The sequence below is a fragment of the Lissotriton vulgaris genome, chromosome 10 (genome assembly GCF_964263255.1).
Source record: "Lissotriton vulgaris chromosome 10, aLisVul1.2, whole genome shotgun sequence".
NCBI lineage: Eukaryota > Metazoa > Chordata > Amphibia > Caudata > Salamandridae > Lissotriton > Lissotriton vulgaris.
Genome location: NC_141698.1, coordinates 773,349,680 through 773,369,682, shown reverse-complemented (window position 1 = coordinate 773,369,682; position 20,003 = coordinate 773,349,680). Strand labels below are relative to the sequence as shown.

At 43.1% G+C, this 20,003-nt stretch overlaps 1 protein-coding gene across 1 annotated transcript in view; it reads left to right on the top strand.

Annotated features, from left to right (window-relative positions):
• The first annotated feature begins 4,645 nt into the window (after window positions 1-4,645).
• NPVF (neuropeptide VF precursor) overlaps window positions 4,646-20,003 on the top strand; it is a 30,202-nt gene continuing 14,844 nt past the window's right edge. The window contains exon 1 of the mRNA XM_086939972.1: window positions 4,646-4,783. Within this exon, the coding sequence (XP_086796098.1) occupies window positions 4,646-4,783 (138 nt within the window). The remainder of the gene's footprint in view (window positions 4,784-20,003) is intronic.

Here is a 20,003-nt window from a genome sequence, read left to right as displayed (position 1 = left end):
AGGATTGATAAGGCCTTCCATAGGAGTGGCTCCCAGGTTTATATGTGTCCAGATATAGGTTTAGATATAGGTATACTATATCTAAGCAATGGGGTGATTACACCCACTTGCCCCAGCTGAGTGATCAGCCAGTTGTGTCAATTTAAGAACCAGCCAGGGGTGGCAAAAGCTATGCTTCAGCCCCTGGTAGGCCTTGGTGGCACCTATGCCCTGAGCACCTATAGTGCATGGTACAGGGGCTGACAAGGAGTCCATTTCCAATTGGGTTATGTACCTATAGTACATGTATGTGAATTTAGAGAGAGAACAGCAGGCTGGGGGTCTGATTAGCAGGCCCACAGCCTCAGTAAGTCGAAAACCAGTGAAGCAAAAAGCAAAAATTGGAGTGACCATAGGATAGCAGACCCTACGCTCCTACAAGTACCCATCATGAAGACTCCTCATGTACTCCTAAAAAAAATGGGATCTGCTTAAAGTATCTTGTGCTGCAGCACTACTCTGCCACTTGAGAGTTGTCACTATCATGATGTTTCTGGTGCATGGACAAACCGAAACCAACCTCTTCTGGAAGGTGACTGGACTGAAATCAGGAATCTATGAGTCTCCATCCTTCACTTCCCACCTGATGAGTATTGTTCTACATTTGGGAGTGAGCCAAAAGTAGCAACTGCTCAATTCTTGACCCCTATATCCTCTTTCATCATGCTTTCTGCATTGTAGAATGCACCAGTAACTGAACATCCCAGATCAAGTGCTTAATTTAATTTCAATTATTGGTAAGAATTCTAGCCCAAAACGATTCATTGATGTAATAGATAGAAACTCTATTGGGACGAGATTGAATTGCAATTTACACCCTTTTCATGATGAACCAAATGCACACAGACAGGAGAAGTTATTTGAGTGTGGAAGTCCTCCCAACCGGATCACTGACAGAATTTCGACCTCCTAAATATCGACCTATAGGAATATCGAGTCAACAATATCGAGGGCAAGAATATCGACATCCTATCTACAACATGGTACGTACAAAAATATCGAAAAAATAATATAGATGTAAAAAATATCGATGTTAAAAATATCTACTTTTTTTCTTTTAATATATAAATGAAAAATAAAGTATATAACACTAATAAATAAAATCTACATATTTAAAAGTATCTAATAATGTTTAAATTTAATAAATAATACATATATATTAATAATACATTAATTAAATATATACAGTAAATATATAATATATATGTACTGAACAATATGTATTAATAATTATTTTATTAATTTATAAATTAATAAAATATATTCTAAATTACTAATACATTTACAAACATAAAACAATAACATAAATAAAATGTAACTAATATAAAAAATAAAATAAACATTACATTTTTTTACAATTAATTATATAAAACGTTGGATAGCGTAAGGGTAAAAATTACTATTCCCACTCCAGAGGGTGCAACAGTAGGGAAAGCGTTGGATAGCGTAGGGGTAAAAATTACTATTTCCACTCCAGAGAGTGCAACAGTAGGGAAAGCGTTGGATAGCGTAGGAGTAAAAATTACTATTCCCACTCCAGAGAGTGCAACAGTAGGGAAAGCGTTGGATAGCGTACGGGTAAAAATTACTATTCCCACTCCAGAGAGTGCAACAGTAGGGAAAGCGTTGGATAGCTTAGGGGTAAAAATTACTATTCCCACTCCAGAGAGTGCAACGGTAGGGAAAGCGTTGGATAGCGTAGGGGTAAAAATTACTATTCCCACTCCAGAGAGTGCAACAGTAGGGAAAGCGTTGGATAGCGTAGGAGTAAAAATTACTATTCCCACTCCAGAGAGTGCAACAGTAGGGAAAGCGTTGGATAGCGTAGGGGTAAAAATTACTATTCCCACTCCAGAGAGTGCAACAGTAGGGAAAGCGTTGGATAGCGTAGGGGTAAAAATTACTATTCCCACTCCAGAGAGTGCAACAGTAAGGAAAGCGTTGGATAGCGTAGGGGTAAAAATTACTACTCCCACTCCAGAGAGTGCAACAGTAGGGAAAGCGTTGGATAGCGTAGGGGTAAAAATTACTATTCCCACTCCAGAGAGTGCAAGAGTAGGGAAAGCGTTGGATAGCGTAGGGGTAAAAATTACTATTCCCACTCCAGAGAGTGCAACAGTAGGGAAAGCATTGGATAGAGTAGGGGTAAAAATTACTATTCCCACTCCAGAGAGTGCAACAGTAGGGAAAGCGTTGGATAGCGTAGGGGTAAAAAATACTATTCCAACTCCAGAGAGTGCAACAGTAGGGAAAGTGTTGGATAGTATAAGGGTTAACATAACACACTTATAAATAAAAGATGTTTGTAATTATAAAAAATAAACTATTAAATAAATATAAACCATATACAATACCTATACATAATTATAAAATACATGCTTAGCAAAATATATTTAACCTAAAATCAATTTAAAATAATACCATTTAATAATATTTTATTACCAATTAATAATTAATTAACAATTATATTATTAACAATACAATTAGTTTTAATACATTATTAATTAATCAAATTTACATTACTTCCCACCATATTTCCCTATAAAACCACTACCCACAACATAACACATTTATCCATGTATGAATTAATGAAAAATAATTAGCAAATAATTAAAATTAATAAACTATTAATTAAAATTAATAACCAATTATTAAATTTATTTTATAATTCCTACTAATTATTAAATAAATAACCATAATTAAATTACTTCCCACCCTATTCCCCTATAAACCCACATCCCGCTACAGAACATATATATCAATTAATCAATTATTATTTTTTTTTCCAATTAATTAAAAATGATTAGCAATTAATTATAATTAATTAATTAATCCTACTAATTATTAATCAACTTACCATAATTAAATTACTTCCCACCCTATTCCCCTATAAACCCACAACCCGCTACAGAACATATATATCAAATAATAAATTAATTAAAATTATTTTCCAATTATTTACAAATAATTACCAATTAATTATAATTTAATAATAAATCCTACTAATTATTAATACATTTACCATAATTAAATTACTTCCCACCCTATTCCCCTATAAACCCACAACCCGCTCCGGTACTAAAACATACAATTTTCTTATAAATTGATTTATTATCATATTAAATTAATACACATATAATAGTAATTATTTTAAATACTTAAGTTAAACATATAACACATACATAATAAAAAACTATAAAATAATATAAATATCGATATTAGTGTCATCGAAATTAGTAACATCGATATATATGCTATTGATATTACTAACTTCGATATTACTTATATCGATATAAAGAATTTCGATATTACTTACCTTAGGGTCGATATTCTGTCCTACGATATTCTTGACTTCGATATTATGCTCCTTCGATATTTCATACTCGATATTATGGTAGGTCGAAATTTCCAACTCGATATTTTGACTGTGTACCCTCCCAACCACAGCATCTGCGATGGGACCTATGCTTTCATCCAGGTTGTACTGCCGTGCCTGTTCCACAGTTTCTTATGTGGCACTGTTTCTCACTCTTTAATTTAGAGCAATCTAATCTTAGTTTGGCGAATGATCTAATAGCATTATAGCACTTCTGCTATACTGGTTGTTTAAGGCCTTCTCCCTTTTTATAGGCCCTCATCTGCGGCTCAGGACAACAGCTCTGATTCAAGGCCTTTAACAAATTAAAACTCTCTAAGCAGCAGTGTACAATGCTACATTCAAACATGAATATCAAAGTTTTCAGGGCCAATATATACAGATCATTTGCCTCAGAATCTTTTTTTGTTTCCCATTTTCAAGATAAGGCTTTCACCGTAACTCATAGTTGGATATTTCCTGACCCAAAGGTATTAGCCAAACAGGTTAAATAGCCGCACAATCTGAAAGACTTATCTTGGTGTCAAAGGGGCTCAGACAGGGTTCTGATGCCTGGAGGGAGTTGGAATTATAAGCACCATCTTAAAGATCACCCATATGGACCACTTAGAGCCCTCTTAAAGCCTGTTTGGAAAAACTGTTTTCCTTTGCTATCTGATGAACCTCTCTTTCTTTGATGAGCCCCTTAAGTGTGATGAATCGAAGTAGTTTTAGTTAAGAATCATAAGCCTAGTTATCAATTTGCGTCGTGATTCTTGAGGTAAAACTCTGTCGCCGCAATGACGTTGTTCCTGACTACTCATTCAAAATAGATGAGGCATGTTCCTTTATGGGAGTTGTTTGTTGTATTTCAGGAAGCTAAATGGTATGACGGCTTTGAAAGAAAAAAAATGTCAATGATGTTCAGTAGTTCTTCCAAATCCTAATTGCCCTCGCCTCCATAGTTAGCTAATTAATAGGTATTACCACGCATGGGAAATATTTCCAAAGGGCAGTGTGCTTGCAGGAGATGCTGAAACGAGTTCAGAAAACAAATTCCCGACATGCTTGCTTCCTGTCTATAAATTAGCAATGGTAACCTTAATTAATACAAGTCAGAAGCTCTAGAAATGGCGACACAATGTGAGGAATGCTGCTTTTTGTTTCCCAGGAGTATAAAGAGCATGGCCATTGACAGCAGGGCAGAGATTGTTAGTCCTGTGTGCGAGCACCGGTTCATTTTAAAATAAAATGGAGACACTCTTCAAGAGCAGGCTGTTGTTATTGACACTGGCTACTCTCGCGCTTGCTTCTCAGATTCTCGGCCTAGAAGACACAGGAAGAGCTCATCTGTATGGAGAGGAAGGCGACGAAGAGGACTTCCCCGAGGTAGGATTTGTGTTCCCTCCAGGCCAATGTGGACACCTTAAGGGGGCCTGACCATCCAGTGCAGAGAAAAATGGTTCTCTCTCCCCTGTCCTGCATCTCATAAATCACCAGCAATAGGCACTCTAGAATATTTGTTTATATGATGATGTCAGCCGGAATTTTTAGATCCACTGTAACATAATTCTAAGGAATGTCCATTCAAAAAGTATCACGTTTCAGAAAAATGTCATGTTTTGTGTGAATATTTATGATGATTAGCATGCATTCAATGAAATGTTATAATTTTATCTGCTTATCAGCTGCTGATCATTGCCAGAAAGTGGTCAGTCATTTGGTGAAATATACAAAATGCATCAATTGAACCATGATCTGCATTGAAGTTCCTGATGTCATCTCAAATCTCCCTGTTCTAGAAGGATGCAATTTGAATCTTTACCGCATGTTCTAATTCATATGCAGAGCATAGCTCTGCCTATCCTTTTACTTCAGCTGGGGGAGCCTCTTGTGCTCCCCCCCTGCTGAAATATGCAGGCGGGAGGCAGCTGGGCACATCAGCTGTCTGCAGCCGCCCCCCCCCCCTTCCCAGAGCACCATGGGTGGGTTTGGTGTCTCCAGGGCCATAATTTCCTGGTCTGGAATTTGAAGACCCAATAAATATCAGCCAGGAGACACTGGGACGACCAGCTTGTAATATGGCACAAAATAATTCCAGGGAATTGTGGATTTTAACTATGAAGGCTAGGTAATACATTGCTGAGTTTTAGTGATTTTTCCTCAGTTATTAGCTTCTAATCACGGCAATGCATTAAAAAATTTAAAACACAACTATCATCTAACTGTGAAGTGTAAACAATACCTACATCATTTTTACTATTGTTTGCCAAATGGGAGGCAAGTATTGCAGAGCAGCTGTCAAAACCCTTCTATTCTGCAAAGAAAATGTGATTAAAAACACTTCCTAACTAACATGAATATTTTCTTGAAAGGTGATGCCTGCTGACAGAGAGTACTCTACTCTCTATACCATTATGTATATTTGGTGTATTAGATACTTTAGCTCCCTTGTGTTTATCCCTTTTAACATCAATGTTCAGATTCTGTCTACCTGAAACTAAGTGTGTCATCCACTCACCCCCAAAGTGTCTCTTCCCTACTAAACATTGTAATGCCTGTCAAGTTGTGTATAGTTGAAAACAGTTTGAAACAAAACATTTCTGAACAGAGTTTTCACTTTTCACGATAAATCTCACATTTAATTATGTAATTGCACGTTCTACAGCTTATAGAGAGTGTCTGCTATGACCTCTAGAAACAAGAAGTATCCTGAGTAATATCACAATAGGCGCCCTACTATTCTCACCATTGTTTTAAGGCACTTGTGAAAAGCCATCCGTGTTTAACGAGTGCAAAGGGTTCACCCTACTTTTCTTCCTATTTGCAATCACTTTGTATTTTTTACATCGGCTATTCAGCTTTCGAAATCCTCTGCACAAGAACCTCTCCTGGTCTAAAATATCAGAAAGTCACCGTGACGGGACTTAAATCCGGGTTCAGAAGGGAAGGCTGCGGATATGTCGGTTTCATTCAATCCACTTGTCACAGACCGTTTTGAAAACATTTGTAGCCAAGGAAAATTAACGCAGATTCAAAATGCCAGTCGAAGTTCATCTGTAAGGCTCCTGGCACATAGACTTTTTCTTCTGATACCCTCTTTTTTTTGCTCATTGTTAGTTCCACCTAGAGATATCCTTAACCATTTTTAGAATTGATACCTTTAATACATAGAAATAGAAGCGATAAGTCAACCTCTCACAGTCATTGGTTGTTGTAAGAGTCCTTCGCGTGTTGAGGAGCCCCCGTTGAAGTGGGCTGTTGTATCTTGTATTCATGAAGTATGTTTTGCCTTTGCACCAGCATGCAGCCATATAATTGGACTGTGGTTGTGTGAGGAGTTTGTTGCATGAGTAGTTTGTTGTATGAGTAGTTTTTTTAATCGTGGGCTTCTGGAAATACTGAGAAACAAAGAAATACTTGGCTCAAATATGGCTGCCACAAGACTTCGGTGTTCCTATCAGGCTGCTCGAGCCTAGTCAGGAGGCATGTCTCCAAAAAATAGATTTGGAGACAGTCGGTCCAGTCCCTCCATTTTGGGGCGAGTGAAGAGGGAGCTTCCTATGAAGGGCTTGATGGCAGGGATTGACGCCATCAGGATGCAGCTGTGGGTGTACCTCGCGGCACATGCACGGCCTCTCGTTCTGACCTGAGGTGTAGCCGCCTGGCCGAGGTAGATTGTGGCCAAATGCCACTGTGGAGTCTGCCCCAGCCGTCGAAGTCCACCAGGGGGCGCTGGGGAGGGAGACAAGTGCATGGTATAGGCTTGGGTGCTGAGGGCTCATCACTTGCGTGCACTCTGGCTCTGACTGGGGTTGCAGGGCCCTCACAAATGGCAGCAGGCTGACTTTTACAGGGCTGCAGGGCCCTCCCTGGTGGCAGCAGGCTGGCTTTTACAGGGCTGCAGGGCCCTCTCTGGTGGCAGCAGGCTGGCTTTTATTGGGGCTGCAGGGCCCTCACAAATGGCAGCAGGCTGGCTTTTACAGGGCTGCAGGACCCTCCCTGGTGGCAGCAGGCTGGCTTTTATTGGGGCTGCAGGGCCCTCTCTGGTGGCAGCAGGCTGACTTTTACAGGGCTGCAGGGCCCTCTCTGGTGGCAGCAGGCTGGCTTTTATTGGGGCTGCAGGGCCCTCTCTGGTGGCAGCAGGCTGGCTTTTACAGGGCTGCAGGACCCTCCCTGGTGGCAGCAGGCTGACTTTTACAGGGCTGCAGGACCCTCCCTGGTGGCAGCAGGCTGGCTTTTACAGGGCAGCAGGGCCCTCTCTGGTGGCAGCAGGTTGGATTTTATTGGGGTTGCAGGGCCCTCCCTGGTGGCAGCAGGCTGGCTTTTATTGGGGCTGCAGGGCCCTCTCTGGTGGCAGCAGGCTGGCTTTTACAGGGCTGCAGGACCCTCCCTGGTGGCAGCAGGCTGACTTTTACAGGGCTGCAGGACCCTCCCTGGTGGCAGCAGGCTGGCTTATATTGGGGCTGCAGGGGCCTCTCTGGTGGCAGCAGGCTGGCTTTTACAGGGCTGCAGGACCCTCCCTGGTGGCAGCAGGCTGGCTTTTATTGGGGATGCAGGGCCCTCTCTGGTGGCAGCAGGCTGGCTTTTACAGGGCTGCAGGACCCTCCCTGGTGGCAGCAGGCTGGCTTTTACAGGGCAGCAGGGCCCTCTCTGGTGGCAGCAGGCTGGCTTTTACAGGGCTGCAGGACCCTCCCTGGTGGCAGCAGGCTGGCTTTTATTGGGGATGCAGGGCCCTCTCTGGTGGCAGCAGGCTGGCTTTTACAGGGCTGCAGGACCCTCCCTGGTGGCAGCAGGCTGACTTTTACAGGGCTGCAGGACCCTCCCTGGTGGCAGCAGGCTGGCTTTTATTGGGGATGCAGGGCCCTCTCTGGTGGCAGCAGGCTGGCTTTTACAGGGCTGCAGGACCCTCCCTGGTGGCAGCAGGCTGGCTTTTATTGGGGATGCAGGGCCCTCTCTGGTGGCAGCAGGCTGGCTTTTACAGGGCTGCAGGACCCTCCCTGGTGGCAGCAGGCTGGCTTTTACAGGGCAGCAGGGCCCTCTCTGGTGGCAGCAGGCTGGCTTTTACAGGGCTGCAGGACCCTCCCTGGTGGCAGCAGGCTGGCTTTTATTGGGGATGCAGGGCCCTCTCTGGTGGCAGCAGGCTGGCTTTTACAGGGCTGCAGGACCCTCCCTGGTGGCAGCAGGCTGGCTTTTATTGGGGCTGCAGGGCCTGCAGGACCCTCCCTGGTGGCAGCAGGCTGGCTTTTATTGGGGCTGCAGGGCCCTCTCTGGTGGCAGCAGGCTGGCTTTTATTGGGGCTGCAGGGCCTGCAGGACCCTCCCTGGTGGCAGCAGGCTGGCTTTTATTGGGGCTGCAGGGCCCTCTCTGGTGGCAGCAGGCTGGCTTTTACAGGGCTGCAGGACCCTCCCTGGTGGCAGCAGGTTGGCTTTTATTGGGGCTGCAGGGCCCTCTCTGGTGGCAGCAGGCTGGCTTTTACAGGGCTGCAGGACCCTCCCTGGTGGCAGCAGGCTGGCTTTTATTGGGGCTGCAGGGCCCTCTCTGGTGGCAGCAGGCTGGCTTTTACAGGGCTGCAGGACCCTCCCTGGTGGCAGCAGGCTGGCTTTTATTGGGGCTGCAGGGCCCTCTCTGGTGGCAGCAGGCTGGCTTTTACAGGGCTGCAGGACCCTCCCTGGTGGCAGCAGGCTGGCTTTTACAGGGCAGCAGGGCCCTCTCTGGTGGCAGCAGGTTGGATTTTATTGGGGTTGCAGGGCCCTCCCTGGTGGCAGCAGGCTGGCTTTTATTGGGGCTGCAGGGCCCTCTCTGGTGGCAGCAGGCTGGCTTTTACAGGGCTGCAGGACCCTCCCTGGTGGCAGCAGGCTGGCTTTTATTGGGGATGCAGGGCCCTCCCTGGTGGCAGCAGGCTGGCTTTTATTGGGGATGCAGGGCCCTCTCTGGTGGCAGCAGGCTGGCTTTTATTGGGTATGCAGGGCCCTCTCTGGTGGCAGCAGGCTGGCTTATATTGGGGCTGCAGGACCCTCACAAATGGCAGCAGGCTGGCTTTTATTGGGGCTGCAGGGCCCTCTCTGGTGGCAGCAGGCTGGCTTTTATTGGGGCTGCAGGGCCCTCTCTGGTGGCAGCAGGCTGGCTTTTATTGGGGCTGCAGGGCCCTCTCTGGTGGCAGCAGGCTGGCTTTTATTGGGGCTGCAGGGCCCTCTCTGGTGGCAGCAGGCTACTCACGGTTACAGAGCGCTGTGGAGTAGTGTAGAGATGCGGTGGTGTGAGCTCTTTACCACCTCGTCGTAAGTGTAATAGGCTGCAGCGCGTGATGCCATGTGCGCGCTGCAGCGGCCGAAATACCGAGCTACGCTGGTGTTAGGTTCTATGGTGCGGTCCCGACTGCCAATGCGGGGCCACGCCTCTCTATTTTATACAAGCGCATGGCGTCATGCTCCAGCGCTGGTGCATACTCTCCGGACATGGGTAAACTGAACCGCTACCCCGCCGGAGGACATTACAGGTGGGAGTGACTGAGGTTTTTGCCTAACAATCAGGCAAGGTACAAGCTTTAATGCATTCAATTAGACTTGATGCAGGGTTGTAATCACATGGACAGGGCTTCAGCACTCTCTCAAAGAGAGAGTCTGTGTTACAGGGCTGGAGTGACACAGGCATTGTTACAGTCATTTGGGCAGGTTTGCACTCACTGGTACAAAATGACAGATGCTCGGGGTAGTAAGCATTCTGACAAAGTGGCAGTCATTTGGACATTGATACCATCAATTATGTAGGGTTGCAAACACACAGGGAGGGCTGGAGGCATTCAGGCAGAGTTGAAGGCACCCAGATGTGGTTACATCCACCTAAGTTTGGTTAGAAATACTCTTCAATAGTTACACGTACTCAAGCAGAGTTGCAATCACACTGACAAGGTATCAGTCTCTGAGGTCTGATGCATGCTGGCAGGCACCAAATCAAAGTTACATTGATTCAAGAAGTGTGGCAGTCACTCAGGCAGTAGTAGACACTCTGTGAGGTTTGCCAATGCCTAGTCATCAACCCCAGCTTGATTTTCAAAACCCTAGCTTGTTTACTGTCATCCAGACCGGGCGCAGACACTCTGCCAGGGTTGTAGATATCCATAAAATATTTCATATGCCCAGGCATGTTGGTAGGTGCCCTGGCAGGGTTGGAGAGACTTGAGCATGGTTGATGTTTCTTCTGGAAGGCTAGGGGGAGGGTTGGAGTAACTCCCCCTTCCAGGATATTAAGGGGAACAGATCACACACAGTTTGTCTAGAGGGTGTAGGAGAAGGGATTTTTCCACAGGGAAAAAAAGTTTGATCACAGTAAGCAGAAAAGAAAATCATACATTATCACAGGGCACTTCAGTACTCTCAGTACTCCTGCTTTTAAATTGATCATATATAGATTTCTGACCAGTGAAAATGTCAGATGACATTACTATAAGTCCACCTTGAATCCTGAGCCTGGGCCAGCTTTCCGGGCATGCTACTGGGAATGCTTTGTGAATTGTCTAAACTAGTAAATCTGCACCTATATTTGTAGGTGTACCTCTAAGGGGGCAAACATACTGCTTTTCAATAAATAGATCTTCTTAGCGATTACCTCTTTATTCACATCTTTAGTTAGCAAGTGTACACCTTGCCCCCTTGTTTATAGAGCCACTTTGCGCTTCAGTCATTGTAACATGGCAGCCCACAAAAGACGGCATGTGACGTCACAAGTTACTAATGAGTGTTAAACGTGTGCTGTGCAGTTCTCCTGATTTCATTGCAGAGTGTGTTTTTAGGTCCACCTAGAGGCAGCTGTAGCTGTTTAGCGGGAGTTTGCGCTATATATGCAGAATGAAGGACAAAAGACCAACCAACCTCAGCCACGGAGTTTTGTAATGGTCATTCATATATTGGTCAGCCCACCTTTATCACAGTTTGTGAATTGTAACCATCATTCACAGGGAATGGAGGTGCTCCTCTTCACCAGGAAATGCCCATTGTATTGAAACTACTTCTGCAATGGGATAGGCATCCTCTTTTTTTGCACATCATGATGTGTGGAATCTGCGACAGAAGCACCTCTGCGGGGGTGGGAGACCTGCATTCCTCACTGATGAGGCATTACTGGAAGATGCTGCCCATCCCAGACATGAGGAGGACCTTAGGTTGTGCTGGCAGGACGCTGTGGAAGGAGTATGGCAATCTTATGGTACAGCCTCATTTGTACAATAAAGCAAAAGTAAATATAAAAAAATCAAAGGGCCACAATAGGGTAATTGGTTTGATAAAATACAGATGCTGCACACCTCCTTATAGGTGTGTCAATTAGGTTGATAAGCTTTCAGGTCCCATAACGTTTTGTTGGATTCTTCTATGTATGACTAAAGCTAGATTAAGCAAAGTGGCAAATCTTCCATAAACAGAAATCGTAAAGTTAGAAAAGGCCTGCAGTAACTGAGGAAGCTCCGCCACATGAAGTGCAGCTGTACCACAAAGAATTGCTCCCCTATAAATATACAGTCATACTAAAGGATATACTTGTTTATTATGCAAGACTACCTTCCCATGCAGATTAGACAAACAGATCATGGTCAAAGATGCTTTTTGATTCATGCAATCATTATATTGACAAGATCACAAAGAAATACGGATTTAAATATAGGCCGAACTAAAGTTGAGATGTAAGTGCAAATAATATTGACCAGAAGAGCTTTAAGCACGGTGTGCAGTTGGCTGACCTTACTCAAAATCTGTACATTGAATATTGTTGAAAACAAGTTTATTAGCTGTGATAGCAGTTTGATAGAAAACAAGCAATGGATGGCCTCAAATGGGACCTTCTACAGGTAGCGATAGAAATGGCATAGAAGTCTTCTGTTACACAGACTATTCAATGTGTACAAAGTGGTATGTGCACAAATGGCAAGTGGTGAGGAGAAGACAAGACTGTTTGTAGAAGATATTCTGGAAAGAAAGGTATTCCTGTATGCAGATGGTCGGCAAATATATACATGTGGTTTGGAAAGATCAAACATAAAAATGCTCTTACTATAAAAAAAAACAATAAAACTTGAAATAAATTCATAAATTGCCTTGAAAAATCCAATGTTATATGCATAACTAAGGGTTTGGCGGATTCGGAGCAATGCCTTACTCTGGCTGTCCTCCCTCCTCGCCATACTTGTGATTCGTATGCTCCATATAGAGAAGGGAGAATGCAGTGTATTGTCTGTGGAGCCTCCGCTGGCTCCGCCAATGGTCACCCTTGACTCAGCAGTGTATCCACCACAAGACTGCATGGCCATAGTGGGTGCATCAGCATAAAAGCTTTGCGCTGGTGTAAAGCCACAAAAAGTGATGAAAATTGATGCAAAGTCAATACATAATTTCTTTTCCAGCACAAAACTTGTTTTTGCTCGAAGAGTGACACAAATAGGGCTTTGTGCTACTTCGCATTACTGTGCTTCAAGGGGCAATTCCGTGAGTGCCACATGGGCAGTCCCTCCAACAACCTGTGTGTTTTGTCGCAAAGCACTTTTGACTAGGGATGCTAGAGAGTGCTTTGCACCAAGAAATGACACCCCCTCAAGCCAGATGTTAAAAAGGAGAAGAGTTTTTATTACTCCTAACTTTTACAACATTGCATATGTGCTGTACTGTATGGTCTGCTGGGGCAAAATTTAAATTATGCAAACATAATTTGTGAAATTATGGGAATTTCACATAATACACGCCATTATGCCACTTTGTGTAATTATGCTCCATTTTCATTAAAAAATCACTGTAAAATGCGGAATTTGCAGTAAAAATGTACAGCAATACATGGGCACAACAGAACGCGAAGAGATATTATTCATCATGCTTTTGTTTAGATGCATCCTGCCAAAAAAATACATATCTTGCAATAAAATATAGCATAAAATATGGATTTGCAAGTTGCATAATTAAGCACAATTTTACTGATATTTCCTGTAATTATACACATCCGAATTACACTAATTTCTTACAACCCTACTATATAGCACGCATCAAATGTGGGAACGTTATACAATTAGTCTAAGGATAGGGTTTTGCAATGAAGTAATATAATGAATTGATCCAGTACAAAGATATGCTAGACTGCTTGGCACAAGGTAGGCTGAAGTGCACCGTCGCAGGAGAGAGAGAAATAGCGTTGTATCTTTGTAGCTGTGATGCTGTCCTGCTCTCTCTCTCTCATGCAAAGTAGTGCACTGGCAGAAGATCCCAGTTTTTCATAATCATTAAGGATAATAAAATTGCCTTTTTTGTAGACAACTGGATCGAAGGTGATGATTGCCATACTTAGCATAAGTTCAGTAGATACAAATATTATGTTGACATATGTCAATCCTTAATAAGTGCTGAGTTTATACAGATAGCAATAGCAATACTTGCCTAGGTTAATGAATGCTAAAACAAATGCATGCTTTTTATTTACAAGTTCATTATTGAAAAAAAAGTTGAGTGATGAAAAGGGTGACAACTTGTTATGTACAAGGAAGTGGCAAGCCTTTTTATTATACATTTTTTGTGAAGGCAAACTATTCCGCATTATTCATATATTGGGTAGTGAAAAACACTTTATGGAAGCATGGGAACATCAAATAGTTTGGTAACCGAATTCCCCATGGGATGCAGGGTTGCTCTATCATTTATTCTAGAATTGCACCACTACATGTGGATCTAGATGCCTTTTCCAATATCATTAGATGGACTTTAACAACCATAAAATGCACACATCTCTCTTAAATGCTCCTGCAATCTACATTATATGTAAGGAAATAAATAAATGTGCTTCAACGTCTAAGGCATTTGATCACAAAGCATGTTGCTTCTACACTAGAAATGCAATAGGTCCCACTAACTTAAAAGAAAATAGACTATTGTGTTAGAAGCTGAAGATTTAATGTAAACTAATGCCTAGTCCAAAAGAGATTAGGGGCCTGATTATGTGTTTGGCGGTAAACTCATGGTGGCACGGCAGTGGCAGTCCAGCCACCGCTGCACCAGCAGCCTGACCGCCCCATTAAAACTTGAGTGGTTGGACTGCCATTGCACCACCACCACCTATCTCCCTGGTGATGGTGTGGTGGTCTTGTATGTATTGTGACTTATATAGCGCACGTATCACCCGAAGGCATCAAGGCGCTTGCCTTGGGAACCCGTCCTGGCTTTTTCCCTGTGAGATAACCCTTACTGGGCATCCCCAAGGTGAAAGCCAGGCATCCCGCAGCGGGTGGGCCGCCGAAGTCTTGAGGCCGCAATACACTTGGTGGGACCGCCACAGTCCAGCCAAGCATATTACAAGTTTTATTTCCTCTGGAGCCCTAAAGGGCCCCCTTTAACCTCTGCGCCATAGGGTGTATGCAGGGGGACACATATTGTGCCCCCGTGTGTGCATGCACCCGGATACCTGCATGGCATGGACTGCACCAGTCCATGCTGTGCAGGTACTGCCTTTGATATTCCCATTGAGATGCCTACATCATTAACACTGACGTGAAATCGCCAAAGAACTGGCCGCCAGTGACAAAAAAAATCTTAATATGGCGGGCGGTGTGCACACGGGTTTGGCGGTGCTGGGCAGCGGGATGGCAGTCCTACATCACCCAACTCGTAATCATGCCTTGGTCAGTACTGATTCAAAGTTATCTTCTTGTTCTGAAAATCTGCAACAGCCACCTAACTCGCAGAAATAGAAGCCAATGCTAAAGCCTTTGTGAATAGCATCATGGCGCCAATTAAGATGTGCTGCTCATCTTTGAAACATAGGGTTTCAACCACAGACAAGACAGTAGGAAGATTTATAACATTCTTCCATACTTTCAATATCATTGACCCTAAACAGAACCAAATATACACTTGGAAAGCCAGATTAGTGGGCAGATGTGCAATCTTCAAAACTATGTGCACCCCAGAAATGACAACATATCAAGTCTAACTATGATAAATTGACCATCTAATTTTCCTGGGTTCATGTTTTGGTTACGAGTAGCGCCAATGATTATAAAAGTTCCTGACCTTTATACAGTTCATGTGGCTCCTGTTTACGAGCCTAAGTATGTGAATGAGGGTTTTTTATCGGTACAGGAACGAATAATAACAAAACCCTGTTTACTCCGGACAAGTGATCCTTCCCCACTTTGATTATTTTTTTGCTGTTTACTTGACTCAGCACCAACATTAAAACGATGTTAAATAAACAGGCAAGCTTTTGTTGAAAGGTTAATTACATTTTAAAAAAGGAAGTAACTAAGTTCTCATGCTTTGCTTAAATTTAGGAACATCTTCATTTTTAAAGACATCTTGTACCAAAAGTGTAAAAATATAAATAAAATCTCTTCAAAATTCAAAAAGTGCATTTCATTAATATTCAGAACTGTTTCGGCTTAGTACATCAGATTATATCAGTGCATTTAGAACTATGTCTTTTAAAGTGATAGTTTTCATTCATGAATTTAGAAACATTCATTCTGCCCGCCCCCTCCCCCTCTCACAGCAATGGCAATAGTGAACTAAGAGGCAAGTTAGTTGTTATGTGCACTCTTTGGGTGGCCTGGTTTCCTATTATATTACACATATTATATATAAACAACAATGTAGTTTATGAAACCAGAGAGCCCACATGCTGTAGTCATGTATTTCAAGGGCTTCTTATATGTGATAATGAGGAAAAAGGAGGGAAAGTGAAAGAATACAATTGCCTAGGATCACACAGTTTGTGGGGAAGGTGGGATTAATCCCAGGTGTTTTGGTTTCACATTGTCCTGTTTCTCCACTAGATGTATATGCTTTGCTTCACCTTACTGCTATCCCCCTCAAAACCGTCGCCTACTACCCCCGACCACCACCCTGCTAGCATTAATATGGCCATCTGTCACATCACAGACCAAACCTTTTCGCCCCTGGGAAAATGTTTGCAAGCACCCATGTGCTAACTAACATAAGGAGCAGCAAACTACCACTCGATTTCTTGCTCTCTGTGGCTCTAAACGGCCTATGTTGAATTTCACTGTTCCAGAGCGTATTTCTATTTGGCCACTAGAGGGCACTAGAACATTATAAAAAATAAAACAAAAGCCGGTACTTTCATAATAATTCGAAAACAATTAATAGCAATACAAGTCTTTATTTTGCCTTTTGTAGGTCCGACCGTGGCTTTCAAGCTTCATGTAGAAGAGGTAGAACAATGTTTAGCAGTAGCAGATGCTTCTTGCAACACATTTTGGGAATCTAGCACTGCTGCTCCACATGCTCTTCCTGCTCTGTGCTGTGAGAGTGTGATGAGGTAGTGTGCCCTGCTGCCACATGTTCCATACTTAGGGCCACGAGACTTACGCGTCAGTGAAAGGCCAAATTATTTGGCAGGGGTGACTTAATTATGTGGCACAATGCTGCACATTTTGCGATAATATTACTTCATTATATTATCATCTTTACACCTGTCTGAGAAAAGAGTTCACATTATCAGTACCAATGTGACACCCAAATACAGCAATACGCAACTGAGAGGTGATAAAAAAAAGCCTTCTGGTGGGCAGGAACCAGAGTTGCCTCCGTTTTTTGTAAGTTTTGATCTGTTTGAGCAAGACACAAAATTAGTTTTTGGTTAAAATCTGCCGAATATGCAGTAGCTGTATATGGCAAATGCAGCAAATCCATGATTGCGCGAAAATCCCCATGGTCGCAGAATCATATAATTCCAGTGGCCCTGTCCATAATTGTTCCTTATGTAGGAGAGCTTGCACTGATGTATCTGTGTTGTACCTTCGGATCACTGACAGATTATCGGAACCAAATATATAGTGTCCACAGAATATCATGTAAAAAATATCAAGGACCAAAAGATCGAGAAGGTAAGTGCAAACAGGTAAGTATAGGTTTACGGTTCTTGACCCCATATCTGTGTACCTTGAAGATATATAGATCGCCAAGGTAAATATATGTGAAGTTATATATAGTAAAACTTTACTTACCTATAGAAAGCTACCTTTGTCCTGGTTATTCTTTACACAATATTTGGTCCCACAATGTTCTCCGTTCCGATATTCTGTCTAAACACCGCACCTTCTCGGCTCAAGTTCTACAAAGTAGTGTCAGGATTAATTTGCATAGGCAATTCACAATAATGTCACAGGAAGTGACACCACAGGAAGTTATTTCATACCACTTTATTGTTCCTCACAGTTAACGGAATGGCCTTTTGCAAAGTGAAAGCTGAGGTACATTCTTTGAAGTACATAAAATATGGACATTTATACAATGTGTGAATTCTCATCGAAAGCTACACAAGTACATCTACTTGATGGCTGTGCACACAAACAGTGAATGTTTTAGACAATAAGCAAGTCTACGTTTAAAGAATTTCTTTATACATATTTAATCATTTGCGTAGTATGGAATAATGGCAAGAGTAAGTACCTGTGCACAGACAAATATAACATTGATGCCTGCATAAATTGATTAAGAAGCATGCAGAGAATAATGTCAGTTATATTTAGAAATAATGAAGTCGCTATCAATAATGACATACAAAAGTAAGTGCAAATATTTGTTATACTTTAAAAACGTTCAATGGTGCATAGATTAAGCATTTGCATGTTTTATCCACTCTCTGAAGCGACTTTATGACTGAAAGTGCGATTTATTAAAATGGAAAATGAATGCAGTTATACAGAAAAAAGAAAAACAACATTTTTGATTTCAGATGCAGTTTTATTAAATCACATGATATTTCTAATATAGCTGTGCGGAATTCAGCTTAGTATTGGCTGAAAGAGATTTTTTTATACAGCCATTTAAAACTTACCAATTAAATTTCAATCTGCTTTAAAAAAAGTGAATGAAATATGCTGAATGTATTTGTTTAAGAGTTTAACCTCTTGCTGTTAATTCGTTTGCTTCATGTATTCGCATCTCATTTAGCAATTCAAGTGTTAATAGTTCGCACTTAAGACATGCCTTCTGAGCCATTCTCAGGACTCTGTGGTCGCTACCTGTGGAATGGAGAGTTAAAAAAACTTGATGCCAAATTACAAGTGTATGTGATGTCTTACACTGTGTGGAAATTCGAGCTGATCTGGAGGGAGTTACAAGCCAACACCAGCAGGGGTGGACTGGCGTATAGGGCAATCTGGTAGCGCCAGGTGAGCCGTTCTGATAGGTCAGTGAGTGGGCCGGATGTTTGGCTGTTGGTGGGCCTGCTTTATGGTCTGCTAGCCCACGTTTTTACTGGTGATTTCCCTCATATTAAAACAAACATTGTCTACAGCAAGCTCAAATCCATGCAGTCTCCCATACCTTGAAAAACATATATTTAGCATATCTTCACAAATTTCAAAACTGTCCCAATTTGCAAACATAGGCCACTTTTGTAGCTATCTAATTGACTAACTGGGCCACATTTCTTTTGGCATTTTCTGTCCTAGCCCAACCCTGAACACCAGGAGCACTTCCCTCGGCCTCAGGCTAAGGGAACAGGCACCCTCCTTTACAAACAGGAGGGTACTCTACCCACCACTGACCTATGCCATCTGCACATGTGTTGTGTTTTCAAATTTGGGTGGACGCCATTTTTCACGAACAAGAGATAACGAAAGTAGGTACCACAGAGAGCAAGTTGGGGGGTGCAGTGGGTGTAAGAGGGAAAGGAAAAGGATACAAAGTGTCAGGAGAAGAGAATGCGAGGAGATCACAGAACAAGGTGCACAAACGGAGTAGTGCTGGGTTCAAGTAGGAAGCAGGGTAGTCTGCTGGGCCGAGCAGTAAGGGAAGTGGAATGAGGTGCAGGGAATCAGTAAATGATTAAAAGGGGTAGTAGCGCAGGGTGAAAGGACGTACAGCATAGTTTGTAAGGGGAGCAAGAAGTTTATGGTGCAAGAGGCAAGCACTACAGTTTGCAATGTGTTACAGCCAGGGTGGAAGCGTGAGAACTTAAGGGTAGGACACAGACGGCAGCACGCGGTGCAAATGGAAGCAGTACAGTGTGTGAGTGGGGCATGGCATGGCTCTAATGGGTGCTTTGGGGAAGTAGCCAATGAGGTGAGGGGGCAACATATGTTGTCAGCAGGTGCAGATCGGGGTTCGAATGTGAATACCAATGCAGTGCAAAGGTGCATGAGGAGAAGTGAACAGAACAGCGGCTGCAGTCCGAACAGTTTACTTCAACCAGATAGTCACAACGGTACCAGGGACAGGGCTGGACTGGGAACCAAAACCGGCCCTAGCAAAGTGCTCGGCTGGCCCCCCTGGGGGTTGGGGATGTGGCCTAGCTGTTTGCAAAGGGCAATGTCGTTACAGCGTCCGATATTGCAACTATGCTGCAAAAACGGTCCTGTAACAAAATCAGCCCCCAACGCGTACCGTCACAACGCATCCCTTTACACCGCATCCCTTACAATGCAAGTCGTTACCACGACTTGCGTTGGGGGCGCGGATTTCGAATAGTATAATTTACTATTCTAACACCAGTCCCCGTGGACCCTAGGGAAGGTGTTGGGATAGTAAATTTACTATTTTTAATCCTTTAGCACCCTCCAGCGCAAGTCGTGGTAACGACTTGCGTTGTAACCGCCGCGTGGTAAAGGTACCGC